Source organism: Mustelus asterias, chromosome 6 (genome assembly GCF_964213995.1).
Source record: "Mustelus asterias chromosome 6, sMusAst1.hap1.1, whole genome shotgun sequence".
In the NCBI taxonomy this organism is placed as follows: Eukaryota; Metazoa; Chordata; class Chondrichthyes; order Carcharhiniformes; family Triakidae; genus Mustelus; species Mustelus asterias.
Genome location: NC_135806.1, coordinates 134,611,568 through 134,627,917, shown reverse-complemented (window position 1 = coordinate 134,627,917; position 16,350 = coordinate 134,611,568). Strand labels below are relative to the sequence as shown.

Sequence of the window (16,350 nt, the reverse complement as noted above, 5' to 3'; positions counted from 1 at the left end):
CTTTTCCTCATAACCCCTGATCCCCTTATTAATCAAGAACCTATCTATCTCTGTCTTAAAGACACTCAATGACCTGGCCTCCACAGCCTTCTGCAGCAAAGAGTTCCACAGATTCACCACTCTGACTGAAGAAATTCCTCCTCATCCCTGTTTTAAAGGATCGTCCCTTTAGCCTGAGGTTGTGCCCTCTGGTTCTAGTTTTTCCAACTAGTGGAAACACCCTCTCCGCGTCCATATGTTATGGACGGTGAAACGGAAATGTATACCTAACTATGGATAATGGAATTCAGGCTTTGAAAAAAATATGCGAAATGTTTAATGTATAAAAGAATCTTTATTCCTAATCATTAGAAAGATATAATACATTTGTATGAACTTTGTACTTTGAAGTACTGTACAAGAAATTGCACCTATATTACAACTTAAAAGTCTACTTGCAGGTTAATGCTCTGCAGCTTGAAACTTGGGGTCTGTGGAAAAGAGCCCTGCACGACAGGTTACCTTCTCGTGCAAGTGAAAATATCCAGAGTTAGAAATATAATAGATTTCATAATCAGTTCCATTTCAACACTGTAACTCCTAACTGTCGGGCTTTGGTCGGAGGATTCTGTTAAATACGCGTACCTTTCTTCAGCAGCTAGACCCATAAATACAAAAGGCAATACACTCCAGAAACTTTCCAAAAAAAATAAAGGCAACACAGAATATAATCCTGGGGGAGAAAAGACAAAAATCAAACCATATTCTTGTACCGCATACCATGCAGACTGTACTGTAACATCCGAGTGGCTGAACTTGCATCCATACGATTAGTGTCCAAGAGTTCCACCATCCTCAAAAGATGGCACCCGCTCATATTTTAAAAAATCTGTAACAGACAGGTCCTGAGTGACTGATTTTATTCGTCATTATCTGAAAAATAAAGAATATGGTAAAAATGACTTTTGATTCAAAATAAAGTACAATCGTACAGTCATTAAAAATTTTGCTGGCTGAAAAAACTGTAATAATTCTTCGAGGATATACATCCTCTAGTTATAAGTTAGCTCATCATATGATTAATGTAGCGCCATTGCTACATGTAAATGTTAATTTAAAAGATTAAGTTGATGCAAAAATGTAGTCCATAATACCAGGGATAGGTACTGGAACGACATCTTGCATGTTAGTCAGTAATTAAAGTAATACAGCTTAACCTCAGGACCTGATCCAAAACATCACAGACAGTAAATTACTGATATATTTACTGGTAAAGAGGGTAAAAGAGGCATTTACGCCCTTGCTCTCCAACTAAAATCAAAATCAGTAAGCACAAATCAAACTACACGGGGTTAATACTGATAGTTACCTGTTTCAGAAATGGAGCTGGTCTGTCACTCCAAAGGTTTCTCATGTCTAAATGGAATCCTGATTCTTGCACCCAGCCTATATGCTTACTCTCTTCTACATGGCTCCTTGTAGTGCTTAATATTGAAAATGTCTAGAATGCGCAGGCAGACATGTTGCCACCACTTGCTTCTGGTGTGCCTCAAGTGTTGCTTCCTCCTCAGTAATACTATGGAGCAACATGGGGTCCAGCTGTCCTGATGACACACACATCCTCAGCAAGACAGCGGCTCCTCAATCTTTCAGAAAAAAATAAGACTCTCACCTCCCTCTGGCCTCAATGATCTCCAGTGAACTCATGTCTCTTGACAAATCCTCCATTGCACCAACACTCCCTTACAATCTGCTCCATCATCCAGATTTCCCCTACCCTCTGATAATCTCTGTTCATCAACACTGAAAGAGAACGATCTTAAGCGGGCAGTGAGGGAGGTAGTGAGACATCATTGTGTTTTTGCCCCTTCTTCTTATCTGAAGGGGTATCTGTCTCTTCACCCTATCGGTAGCTGCAACAGTATATTCTGCACCCTCTCCTTTCCTTCTCCCCTAGATACTCTATGAACTGTATCTTTTGTCTGCAACAGCATGCAAGAAACAATACTTTTCACCGTATTCCAATACATGTGACAGATCAATTCAATTCACCACTCCACTCAAGAGTCCACTTGCTATCTATGGACTTGTGAAGCTTTCCAGTGTGTGTCTGTACATAATGAGTGCCCGAGAAATGTGGTTTATTGTTATTGCGTACCATTTATCTCTCAACCAACATCATTAATCTGATTATTTGCTCATTATCACATTGCTCTTCGTGGGACCTTGAAGTGTGCAAATTGGCTGCGACATTTCCTACTTAACAGCAATGTCTACACTTTCAAATATTACTTAATCAGCTGTGTAAAGCACTTCAAGACCGCTCGAGATTGCGAATGGCAAGATGTAAATACAAGTCCTTTTTTGTTAATGCAGTATTAGCAAAATAGTGGAAACTACGTAATTTTAACTATCCTATAATGTTTAGATGGAGTGGCGGAAATTTAATTTGCTTTTGGGCTGTAACCCTAAATTGCATTCCTCACCTTCACTTTAACCAGCTTCCCTCTTACATTGTAAAACATCTCCTGGACATCCGTCTGCTGCTCTGAAATGGGATAAAGCAGCAGAGCAGCACTTTTGATGTGATCATACTTCCAATAAATTTACACTGGCGAGGCTCAATCTTTAGCAGATGCTTACTTTGGCTCCAATAATATTGCTTTTTAGTCACTAAATATGCCAATTTCAGAATAGATTTTTGTGGTCACTTTTCTACAGCGTTCTTTGAACTATTTTTGGCGGAATCAGTTCAGCATTACAAATCAACTGCATACAATGTTCCACATTAAAATGCTAATCTTCAACAGACACCAAAAGGTCTCATTAAGAAACATGCTTCCTAATAATGTTTAATACCATTAAAGTAATTGCCCTTTACTTGCTAGAACTTTGTGATAATGAACGAAAAAAGCAAAATATGTGGGTGCTGCAAATCTGAAATAAAAACGGAACATGTTGTAAACACTCAGCAGGTGACGGCAGCATCCATGGAGAAAGAAACTGAGTTAATGTTTTAGGCTTGCGACCTTTCATCAGAACTAGGGAAAGTAGAAATGTTATAGGTTTTGAGAAACCAGCCTCCCATTCATTGACTGTCTACACTTCCTGCTGCCTCAGCAAAGCAGCCAGCATAATTAAGGACCCCACGCACCCCAGACATTCTCTCTTCCACCTTCTTCCGTTGGGAAAAAGATACAAAAGCCTGAGGTCACGTACTAACCGACTCAAGAACAGCTTCTTCCCTGCTGCTGCCAGACTTTCGAATGGACCTACCTCGCATTAAGTTGATCTTTCTCTACACCCTAGCTATGACTGTAACACTACATTTTGCACTCTCTCCTTTCCTTCTCTATGAACGGTATGCTTTGTCTGTATGGCGCGCAAGAAACAATACTTTTCACTGTGTACTAATACATGTGACAATAATAAATCAAGTCAAATCAAAAGGCGGTGGGATGGGGAAGATAGGACAAAGGGAAGATCTGTGATAGATTAAATGACAGAAGCTTTAGTCTTCCAGGGCCAAGAAAAATTGCAAGAAAAGAAACAAACAAAGTAAGGTGTGTCTAACCTAGAGCGTGCTGCTGACTGCAAGCAAAATACATTTCTGATTAAAAATGGGTTAAAGGGATTATGGGGAACAGGTGGGGAGGTGGATTTGAGACGAGGGAGAGATCAGCCATGATTTGATTGAATGGCGGAGCAGCTCGAAGGGCTGAATTGTCTACTTCTGCTCCTAATTTCTATGTTCCTATGTAAAAAAAAAAGAGATGAATTGAAACATGCAAAGAAAAGGGAAATAAAATGGGCACTTTTCCCAGTTGTGTTGAAAGGTCACATGCCTGAAACGTTAACTCCGTTTCTTTTGACAGATGCTGCCATAACTTGTTGAGTATTTCCAGCATCTTCTGATGAAAGATGATGTGGTTGGTAAGGGAGAAAAAGAGTAGAGGAAGCAGATTTGAGATGAAAGAGGAATGGAAGTAGCAAGACAGAGACACCATTAGAGAGTGTGGAAGAGTGTCCAAAACTAGGGGATATAAATGCAAAATTCATTACTGTCTTTGTGATTGATAGAATTACATACTATTTGCAGCATAGAATCAGATCATTTAGCCCAATTGATCTAAACCAACAGCGACATGAGCATACTTCCATCCCATCAGCATATTCTTCTCCTTATTTCCCTGTCAGGTTACTGTCATTGGCGGAGACAGTGGCGTAGCGCGAATGCAGTAGTCTGGGTTAGTAATCCAGAGACCTAGGTTAATACTCCAGGGACATGGCTTCAAATCCCACCACAGCTGCTGGTGGAATTTAAATTCAGTGAATCAAATTTGAAATAGAAAGCAGGTCTCAAGTGATGATCCATGAAACCATCACTGATGGCCGTAAAATACTAATGTCCTTTAGGGAAAGAAATCTGCCACATTTACCTGGTCTGGCCTACATGTAACGCCAAACCCACAGTAATGTGGCTGACTCTCAAACTCCCTCTGAAATGGCCGAACAAGGGCATTTGGGATGGGCAACACATGCTGGCCACATCCCATCAAAGAATTAAATACATTTTATCAGCTTCCCCTGAAATTCATTTATACTATTGACCCCAATCACTCCATTTGATAGCAACTTCCACATTCTGTGCAACCAATAGATCTTTAACATTAAAAAAAGGGAAAAAAATAATCCTGACTTTCTACAAACTTGATCAGATAACTTGCCTGATTAAACATAAAGAAAAGCTAGCTGAATTCGGAAAGCGGGCTCATCTCCCTCGCTGCATCCAGGGGACAGCAGATACACTGAATACCAGACTATAAGAATAGGACAATTTCACCAGTCTCTCTCCAGGATGTATTCACAAAACACAACAGTTAAAAACCTTTGGAGGCTGCAAAACAACAGGTTTATTACAAAAAAAATTTCTGGCTGCCCAATCTGGGGAGAAATTACTAAGCATGCCAATTTAGAAATGTGATGGGGTGGCTGAGAAGCTTTTACGGGAAGCCATTGATTGGAAACACTAGAGTTAGGATTGCGGTTCTTTTGTAAGATAGCAGACAGAAGAATCCATTAATCAACCACGATTAGACGGTGCACAGAAAACAATCTTGGAGAGGCTCCCTTCAGTCTCCATGGACCCTACTTTGGAATGGCCAGGATTTGAAGGCAGCAAAACAAACAGAAGATATAGTATGGGGAGTGCAGGGACTGTAATTTGCAAGCAATCTAACAATGGGAGGTTGCTTTGCTTATGTTGAGCATTTCAAAGAGAAGTCTCGGTTGCCTAGAGACCAATTTCATCTATATCTGCACAAGGCAGAGGTCAGGTATTTTTTTTTGGTGGAGGAGGCAGATTGACGTACAGTATAACTGAAAAACAAATAGAAATGGACAGATATCTATAACGGTGGTGGGGGAATAGGAGATAAAGATTCCCATTGCGTTATTAAAGAAATCGGAGAACATCGAATGAGGGAGATCAAGAGGACAGAATGTGTGTTGGTGGGGCGGGGGAATAAAAATCACAGAAACACAGTGGAGACACAAATATACAATCAGAAAATGCAATTTAAACAGGACATGTTTTTTTTATACTATAGTATTATTAGACATAATAACAGTTCATATTCTGATAGCAGCTTTAACATAACAAAAACACTTCAAGGCATTTCACAGGTGTGTTATCAAAGTAAATTAGGCTCCAAGCCACACAAGATGATATTAGGGCAGATGACCAAAAGCTTGTTCAAAGAGGTTGGTTTGAAGGAGCGTCAGAATGGAGGAGAGAGAAAGGTAGGGAGGCAGTAGGGAATTCCAGAGCTTAGTTCAAGGAGTTGAAGGCAAGGCCATCAACGTTGGAATGATTAAAGCCTGGAAAGCCAAGAGGTAAGAATTAGAGGAGTGCCAATATCAGAGGGTTCTGGGACCGGGTGAGATTACAGGCGGTAGGAGAGGAAATCACTATCGAGTGATTTGGAAACATAGAACAGCGACGTAAGCACAAAGCATCGCGAAACTCGGAAAACGGGACTCTCACTGATGAGGTCTCATTTTCCAATTCTCCTTCCACCTTCCCCACCACCAGTGACACATGAGGTTCCAGCCCAGGAAGGTTGGGAACCTCATTTCAATACATATAATTAGCGGGCATTCCATTCACCCCACACCAATGTGATGTAACATCAGCAAGGTTTATAACTGGCTTTCAAAAACGGGAACCTGCTTGGCCGGGGGGGGGGGGGGGGGGGGTGTGGTATAACCCCCGGGAGAAGAGATACAAGCTCAGACAGTACCCTGGCATTGTCCTCTGGAATGCTGGGGCAGTGCCATGGTGGGGCTCCCCTTGTGCATTTGGAGAGGGTGGGGATGGGGAGAGGGCATGTCCACGAGGACTGCGGGTGGGGGGATTCTTCTCTGGCGAGACAAGCTGGCTGTGCAGCCTGAGAGCTGCAAGCTGGTATCCTAGCCTCAGCCAGCAGTCCATGCATCCAATGAAAAATTCCGCCAGGGGATTGTGGGAGCCAGCGTAGGTCACTGAGCACAGGGGTGGATGTGTGAATGGTATCTGTCGTGAGTAAGGACACCGCAGCAGAGTTTTGGATGACCTCAATTTTATGGAGGATGGAAGATGGGAGCTCAGCAAGCTGTGCACTGGAATTGTCAAGTCTAGATGTAACAAAAGGCACGGATGAGGATTTCAGCAGCAGATGAAGTGAGGCAAGGACAGGGTTGGGAAATGTTACGGAGATGGAAATAGATGGTCTTTGTGACAGTACATATAATCAGAAACTCATCGCAGAGTCAAACAGACAATCTGGTTCAGCTTCAGACAGTTGCCAAGGGGAGGAATCAAGTCAGAATGGAGTTTGCCTCGGGAGCAGATAAAGGAACGAAATAATAATACATGAAATGTTTGTACACTATAATTGCTAAGTGCACTCCACAAAATGGGAAAGAGAAACTTGCCTTCTTGATATGCTCCATCTGCCATGACTAGATGGAGGATTTTGGAATACAGGTGCTCAAACTGAGGACCCAGAAGAACTTGCACTATTGTAGTCCCTATGTCAATGTTCTCATCTTCATCCTCGTGTATTGCCTGATTCACAAAATAAAAGGTTAGTTTTTTTGAGCATCTTGGTGGTTGAAGGAGCTTCCAACATGAAAACATTTATTGAAAGGTACTAAATGTACTCCTTAACAGCAGCAGCACAGATGCCCATGAGCACCAGATATTCACAAAATACAGCAGGAGCACTGAGAATGGCTTTGATTGTACCCAATCTGCAATGAACTTCCTTATCTCAGGTGAAGTGTTGGTCGGGGTGTCATGGTGACCCACAGAGCCCTTGGGTACAGGATGGAAGAAAATAAAATCTCTGGTAGATGCGCATGTGGATGTCCAGAGAAGACAGTATGAAGATCAGCTGCAATTGATTCCCCTCTCAAACAGCTTCTAGACAATCACAAGTTACTTATGCCAGATATCTAAAGGGGTGACTCACTGACATTTTTTGACCTTCAAATCTGAGGAGTGATGGAATCAGATTTTAGTCTGTGATTGTGCGGCAGGATGGCACAGTGGTTAGCACTGCTGCCTCACAGCTCCAGGGACCAGGGTACAATTCTGGTTCGGGTTACTGTGTAGAATTTGCACGTACTCCCCATGTCTGCGTGGGCTTCCTCCCACAGTCCAAACATGTACGGGTTAGGCTGATTGGCCATGGTTAATTGCTCCTTAGTATCAGGGGAACAAGCAGGACAAGTACATGGAGCGACAGGGATAGGGTCTGGGTGGGATTGTAGTCGGTGCAAACTCGAAGGGCCGAATGCTCTCCTTCTGCACTGTAAGGATTCCATGATTCTCCACAAAAAATTGGATCATCATTCTCAACCACAGCATTGACTGAGTCAGTGGACAAAACCCCAAGCTCTTCTGGCAGAGTACTACACAAGTTCAACAAGTTTGTGGAAACAAAGACTCAAAAAGAGGGAAAAAGTTAAATGCTTCCAAAATGAGCAAGGAAAAGACAGAACAATCACTCCTAGTCCCATATGCATCACTTTTATCTCGAGTGGTTGGTTTATTCAATTCAGCTTTGGGAAATAACAATATTTCAGAAAAAGTGTACCTTAGGAAACAGCAGCACAAGAACATTCCACCCATCCTGTCTGCATTTGTGGATAGATTTTGTGGTAGTTGAGCAAATATAAATAAATTTATATGACTGAAAATTTCCAGTGGCCTTAGTCAAAACCCTTGTCGAAGTACTTTTGGTCCAATTGTAATCACACATTTCCTCTCATCATTTACTGTGACAGTTGGATAACTTTTTCCATTCATTTTAGTTTAGTATTTCAATGTTCATAGGGTGCAACAGCAGGAAAGCCTTTTTTCTGGAGGAAGAGTTGCAAATATCGAAGGTTGCTAATTAACACCATACTAAGCATTCCTTTTTTAAAAAAAATTAAATTATGGGTAAACATTTTCCACTGAATATTTGAACATTAATTTTTCCTGGATCAAAACCCAGGCACTTCATAACTAATGGCATTGGAAACATAGAAACTAGAAGGAGTAGTCGGCCATTCGGCCCCTTGAGCCTGCTCTGCCATTCATTTTGATCACCGCATTCAATATCCTGATCCCCCCCCCCCACCATATCCCTTGATCCTTTAGCCCCAAGAGCTATATCTAATTTCTTCTTGAAATCACACAACGTTTTGGCCTTGCTGTGTTTCAGTGAATCCCACACATTCACCACTCTCTGGGTGAAGATATTAGTCTCACCTTAGTCCTAAAAGGTTTACCCCTTATCCTCAAACACTGTAGCAGTACCATTCTAACAGGGACTGTAGTGGTTCAACAAGGTTCACATCCAACACAACCTACTTAAGAGCAACTAGAAACTGGTTAACAGATGCTCACATTCCATGTTATTTAATATAAAACTCTTGGGTGACTGTGACTTTAGGAAAGTTGGGGGACTTTGCTTCATATGTTACAGCATCCTTCGCATTATAAATGAACCGTTATCATGGACTGACTGAGGTATTAGTCAAAAATAAAATACTTTATTCAGCACCATAAGCCTTTCAAAAAAGACACATGAACATAATTATTGTAATGAATTGCAATTTTAAATCATAAGTCAATTAACAAAATAAAATTACCAGGAGACTGGAGTTTCAAACAGTGCAATAATTCTCACTAAAATAAAAAAATTCATATTTCAAAGTTAAATCTGAACCAATAAGAAGGCCACATTCCTACCCTATACTGTTTAAACACAGTAAGTAGTCTCTCAACACCAGGTTAAAGTCCAACAGGTTTATTTGGTAGCACGAGTTTCGGAGCGCTGCTCCTTCATCAGGTGGGTGCCTGATGGTGTTGAGAGACTACTTACTGTGCCTACCCCAGTCTAACGCCGGCAACTCCACATCATGTTTAAAACACAGTGGAAGGCAGGGTAACCTCTGGTATATCATTTTACACACTTCATTAGGAATTCAAAAACGCGTTCCTTTTTTTCATAAGAATCTTGAATATAATCAATACTTCAACTAACTGTGTGTAGCAAGTCATTTACAAAGGCACACATTTAAATTAAGGTCATAGTCAATGTTGTTTAGGAAGAATAGACAGGAAGGAAAAGGTGGTGGGGTCGCGCTATTAATAAGAGATAATATCAGGGTAGTACTGAGGGATGACATAGGCTCTGAGGAACAAAACGTGGAATCGTTATGGGTAGAGATGAGGAATAGTAGAGGGAGAAAGACACTAGTAGGTGTGGTATATAGGCCCCCAAATAATAATGTTGAGGTGGGGAGGGCTATAAACAAGCAGATAAGGGATGCGTGTAAAAACGGAACGGCAATAATCATGGGGGACTTCAACATGCACATTGACTGGCAGACTCAAGTCGGTAAGGGTGGAATGGAGGAAGAGTTCTTAGAATGCTGTCGGGATAGTTTCCTTGAACAGCATGTTACGGAACCGACGAGGGAACGAGCTATTTTGGATCTGGTATTGTGTAACGAGGTAGGTAGAATTAAGGATCTTATTGTGAAGGACCCTCTTGGGTCTAGTGACCACAATATGGTCGAATTTCTGATTCAGATGGAAGAGGAGAAAGTTTGGTCTCAAACCAGTGTCCTCTGTTTGAACAGAGGGAAATATGATAGGATGAGGGATGAATTGGCTAAGGTAGACTGGGAGAGCAGGCTGGCAGGTAGGATAGCTGAGGAACAGTGGAGGATTTTTAAGGAGATCCTTTTCAGTTCTCAGCAAAAATATATTCCAGCAAAAAACAAGGATTGTAAGAAAAGGGAGAACCAGCCGTGGATAACGAAGGAAATAAAGGAGAGTATTAAAATAAAAACAGCTGCGTACAGAGTGGCCAAAAATAGTGGAGAAACAAGTGATTGGGAAAAATTTAAGAAACAACAAAGAGAGACTAAGAAAGCGATAAAGAAAGGAAGGATAGACTATGAAGCTAGGCTAGCAATTAATATAAAAAATGATAGTAAAAGTTTTTATAAATATATAAAAAGGAATAGAGTGGCTAGAGTGAATGTTGGACCCTTGGAGGACGAGAGGGGGGAGTTAATAGTGGGAAATGAGGATATGGCTGAGTCTTTAAATAAGTTTTTTGTGTCGGTCTTCACGGTGGAGGACACAAATAGTATGCCAAATATTAACGATAGAGGGTTGGCAGCAGGAGAAATACTTAATACGATTAATGTTACCAGAGAGGCAGTGCTGGGTAGACTAATGGGACTGAAGGTGGACAAGTCCCCGGGTCCGGATGGAATGCATCCTAGGGTATTGAAAGAAATGTCAGAGGTAATAGTGGATGCGTTAGTGATTATTTATCAAAACTCGTTGCATTCTGGGGTAGTGCCGGTTGATTGGAAAACGGCTAATGTTACGCCGCTGTTTAAAAAAGGAAGGAGACAAAAGGCGGGTAACTATAGGCCGGTCAGCTTAACGTCTGTAGTAGGGAAAATGCTGGAATCCATTATTAAAGAGGAGATAGCAGGGCATCTGGATAGAAATGGTTCGATCAATCAGACGCAGCATGGATTCATGAGGGGAAAGTCGTGCTTGACGAACATGTTGGATTTTTATGAAGATGTGACTAGGGCGGTTGATGGAGGAGAACCGGTGGATGCGGTGTTTTTGGATTTCCAAAAGGCGTTTGATAAAGTGCCCCATAAAAGGCTGCTGAAGAAGATTAGGGCACACGGAGTTGGGGGTAGTGTGTTAAAGTGGATTGGGGACTGGCTATCCGACAGGAAGCAAAGAGTCGGAATAAATGGGTGTTTTTCCGGTTGGAGGAAGGTAACTAGTGGCGTGCCGCTGGGATCGGTACTCGGGCCGCAACTGTTTACCATTTATAGAGATGATCTGGAGGAGGGGACGGAGTGTAGGGTAACGAAGTTTGCAGACGACACAAAGATAAGTGGAAAAGTGAATCGTGTGGAGGACGGAGAAGATCTGCAGAGAGATTTGGACAGGCTGAGTGAGTGGGCGAGGATATGGCAAATGGAGTATAACGTTGAGAAATGCGAGGTTATACACTTTGGAGGAAATAATAACAAATGGGATTACTATCTCAATGGAAACAAATTAAAACATGCTACCGTGCAAAGGGACCTGGGGGTCCTTGTGCATGAGACGCAAAAGCCCAGTCTGCAGGTACAACAGGTGATCAAGAAGGCAAATGGGATGTTGGCCTATATTGCGAGGGGGATAGAATATAAAAGCAGGGATGTCTTGATGCACCTGTACAGGGCATTGGTGAGGCCGCAGCTGGAATACTGTGTGCAGTATTGGTCCCCTTATATGAGGAAGGATATATTGGCATTGGAGGGAGTGCAGAGAAGGTTCACCAGGTTGATACCGGAGATGAGGGGTTTGGATTATGAGGAGAGGCTGAGGAGATTGGGTTTGTACTCGTTGGGAGTTTAGAAGGATGAGGGGGGATCTTATGGAGACTTATAAGATAATGCGGGGGCTGGATAGGGTGGAGGCGGAGAGATTCTTTCCACTTAGTAAGGAAGTTAAAACTAGAGGACACAGCCTCAAAATAAAGGGGGGTCGGTTTAAGACAGAGTTGAGGAGGAACTTCTTCTCCCAGAGGGTGGTGAATCTCTGGAATTCTCTGCCCACTGAGGTGGTGGAGGCTACCTCGCTGAATATGTTTAAAGCGCGGATGGATGGATTCCTGATCGGTAAGGGAATTAAGGGTTATGGGGATCAGGCGGGTAAGTGGTACTGATCCACGTCAGATCAGCCATGATCTTATTGAATGGCGGGGCAGGCTCGAGGGGCTAGATGGCCTACTCCTGCTCCTATTTCTTATGTTCTTATGAAATGTTGAGTGAAGATCATTTTGAAACAATGAATGACAGTGGATATTTATCTGAAGATATTGTGAATATACCTATGACAGTGCCATGAAATCACTGATGACAGCTATTTGGCCCATGCTGACTCGTTAAAAGAACACCATCTAAATCTATAGGTATGTATGGAATAAAAGAATGACTTGGGTAAGATTAGGGCCAGTCAAGGATAGTAGTGGGAAGTTGTGCGTGGAGTCTGAAGAGATAGAAGGGGCGCTAAATGAATATTTTTCATCAGTATTCACTCAGGAAAAAGACAATGTTGTCGAGGAGAATACAGAGAAACAGGCTAATGGACTAGACGGGATTGAGGTTAATAAGGAGGAGGTGTTAGCAATTCTGGAAAGTGTGAAAATAGATAAGTCCCCCTGGGCCGGATGGGATTTATCCCAGGATTCTCTGGGAGGCTAGGGAGGAGGTTGCAGAGCCTTTGATCTTTATGTCGTCATTGTCTACAGGAATAGTGCCAGAAGACTGGAACATAGCAAATGTTGTCCCCTTGTTCAAGAAGGGGAGTAGAGACAACCCTGGTAATTATAGACCAGTGAGCCTTACTTCTGTTCCGGGCAAAGTTTTGAAAAGGATTATAAGAGATTGGATTTATAATCACCTGGAAAGGAATAATTTGATTAGGGATAGTCAACACGGTTTTGTGAAGGGTAGATCGTGCCTCACAAACCTTATCGAGTTCTTTGAGAAGGTGACCAAAGAGGTGGATGAGGGTAAAGCACTTGATGTGGTGTAAATGGATTTCAGTAAAGCGTTTGATAAGGTTCCCCATGGTAAGCTATTGCAGAAAATATGGACGCATGGAATGGAGGGTGATTTAGTGGTTTGGATCAGGAATTGGCTAGCTGTAAGAAGACAGAGGGTGGTGGTTGCTGGGAAATGTTCATCCTGGAGTTCAGTTACTAGTGGTGTACCGCAAGGATCTGTTTTGGGGCCACTGCTGTTTGGCATTTTTATAAATGGCCTGGATGAGCGTAGAAGGATGGGTTTGTAAATTTGCGGATGACACTAAAGTCGGTGGAGTTGTGGACAGTGCGGAAGGTTGTTGCAGGTTATAGAGGGACATAGATAAGTTGCAGAGCTGGGCTGAGAGGTGGCAAATGGAGTTCAATGCGGAAAAGTGTGAGGTGATTCACTTTGGAAGGAGTAACAGGATTACAGAGTACTGGGCTAATGGTAAGATACTTGGTAGTGTGGATGAACAGAGAGATCTCAATGTCCATGTGCATAGATCCCTGAAAGTTGGCACCCAGGTTGATAGGGTTGTTAAGAAGGCGTACGGAGTGTTAGCTTTTATTGGTAGAGGGATTGAGCTTCGGAGCCAGGAGGTCATGTTGCAGCTGTACAAAACTCTGGTGCGGCCGCATTTGGAGTATTGCGTACAGTTCTGGTCGCCGCATTATAGGAAGGATGTGGAAGCATTGGAAAGGGTGCATTGGAGATTTACTAGGATGTTGCCTGGTATGGTGAGAAGGTCTTATGAGGAAAGGCTGAGGGACTTGAGGTTGTTTTCGTTAGAGAGAAGTTGGTTAAGAGGTGACTTAATAGAGGCATACAAGATGATCAGAGGATTAGGTAGGGTGGATAGTGCGAGCCTTTTCCCTTGGATGGTGATAGCTAGCACGAGGGGACATAGCTTTAAATTGAGGGGTAATAGATATAGGACAGATGTCAGAGGTAGGTTCTTTACGCAGAGAGTGGTAAGGGTGTGGAATGCCCTGCCTGCAGCAGTAGTGGACTCGCCAACATTAAGGGCATTTAAATGGTCATTGGATAAACATATGGATGATATTGGAATAGTGTAGGTTAGATGGGCTTTAGATTGGTTTCACTGGTCGGCGCAACATCGAGGGCTGAAGGGCCTGTACTGCGCTGTAATGTTCTATGTTCTAATTCGCACCACTCACCAGTCAATGTTAATAACTTGAACAGTACCACGCAAGTGGGAAAGAATACAAGTTCCTCAACATGAAATATAAACATCAGGATCATCCACTTAGGTACAAATTTAACATGAGGGATTGAGAAGAGACAAATTGCATTTGAAGAATATGCTTCTGGTATACCTTAGTTTCCACACTCAATTCCTCCAAGAGATAGCCTCTTCTGAAAGGTAGATATTTTGTGTTCTCGCTCCATGAGACATGCCACCAATGTACGAGGATTCTTCTAATGATGTAGGGGTACTATAAGATGCCTAGCATTGAAGTTCCTGGCACTGTCTGAGAAAGAATCTGCTAAAGAAACTTTGCAGCAGCCCAATTTAGAGTAAAGCCTTTAAGGGCAAATACTTTTTCCTCGTCTGAAAAGTAGCCACTGGACTCAGATAACTCAAAGGACAAGACGCAAAACATTCTGGTCAATGGGAAAGCAGATTACACATCTGTCTGAATTTCAAAGGCGGTGTTCCCTTGGATTCATGGCTCAGCAGGAGATATATACCATGGTAGCCATTTTAACAAAGCTAACCTGGGATCAGATAATCTCTCAAAGGCAGAGCTCTGAAGGAATCATTCAAGAAAAAAAATCCCACAGATCCTTTTGTCAACACTCACATGAAGGTTCCTGTTACCTTGGAGGATTCAGTTTCACACTCATACTGGTATCCACTTTGATGAATACCATAAATAAGGTTAAGGCTACATGTGGTGTTGAGAGTAAGGATATCAGTTGTATGTCACTGGGTGTCTTTGATGCAGTCAGCTATTAACCACATCCTATTTTGGTGATGTCAGAACAAGAGCCAAGCATATTTTTTGTCTCGAGTTGGAGCAGGTTCTGTGATTCCCCCAGAGAATCCAGATAGTCTTTCCAGCCAAAGATGGTGCAAAATCCTGTTTCAACTGGTGTATCAGTTTTCATTTACTTTCCTCCTTGTGCTAAATTCCCTGCCTAACTGCAGTTCTGAAGAGCTTGAATTGGAGGGCCCCGTACTGTGCAAATACTGAGGCAGCATGTGTGGAAAGAGAAAAAGAGTTAATGGCCTGACTTTTTCCAGGCCCTATAAAGGTGGGCTTGGAGGTGATGTGGGTGGGGGCGGGATAGAGAAAATCAAATCACATTTCATTACTTTGCAACCAAAACAAGATTTAAGACATCTGGAGTGCTGCAAATCCATCACAGGTGTGTAAACATCACGAGCATTTAGTACATCATCAAATGCCTCTCAAAATGTACCGAAACCGTTCCACTCCTCTCTCTTAGAGCATGGAAACAGGATAAACCATTCAGCCGCTTGAGCCGATTCAATTAGGTAAAGGCTGATCTGTATCTTAACTACACTCACATTGATCCATAAAGCAGAAGACACTTGCCTAACAAAAACTCATTAATCCCAGTTTTGAAATCTGAATGTCTTGGGGCGTAAGTTAGGTGAAAAGCATCAAGTGAATGCTCAGGAATTCACTGGAAGAAAACCATTTGTAACTGTGCCAGTCTCAATCCAGAAGCCATTTTGCATCAAGCTCATGGAAACTCTTCACTGGTTTGTGGGTCCATAACAATATCGCTGGGGTAAAGGAACAGAGTGAATTTGAAGCTTTGTCACCTGTTTGTATTGAGACCTGTGTGTCTGCTGTAATAGTTTGTTTTCTTTTGTTTAATAAATATTTTAGTTGGTGTTCAAAGTTTATCAGCAGGTTCCTGTGAATTTATTCAGTAACTTACCTCCATGATTTCTTTAAAAAAAAGTTTCGGTCTATCAAGTTTCACTCTGGGATCTGACTTGCTCAGTATAATCAGCTGGGATCCGAACATACCCTTATGCTGTGAAGAACTGGCTTAACTCCATTATTAAGGTACCTGCTCCAGACTGATCCCCCCAGAGGAAATAGCTTTTCCTCTGTTTACCCTGTCAAATCCTTTAACCATCTTAAATTTATTGGTGTCCTATACAAGAGGGAATGCAAGTCTAGTTTATGAAACCAGTCTTTAAAATGTAAC

At 42.2% G+C, this 16,350-nt stretch overlaps 1 protein-coding gene across 4 annotated transcripts in view; it reads right to left on the bottom strand.

Moving 5' to 3' along the window:
• Positions 1 to 317: 317 nt before the first annotated feature.
• nek1 (NIMA-related kinase 1) overlaps positions 318 to 16,350 on the bottom strand; it is a 159,887-nt gene continuing 143,854 nt past the window's right edge. For all 4 annotated transcript variants that reach the window (XM_078215147.1, XM_078215149.1, XM_078215148.1 and 1 more), the window contains 2 exons: positions 6,955 to 7,087; positions 318 to 912 (listed from right to left, as the gene is read on the bottom strand). In XM_078215147.1, coding sequence (XP_078071273.1) covers positions 899 to 912; positions 6,955 to 7,087 — 147 coding nt within the window. In that variant the 3' untranslated portion in view covers positions 318 to 898. The remainder of the gene's footprint in view (positions 913 to 6,954; positions 7,088 to 16,350) is intronic.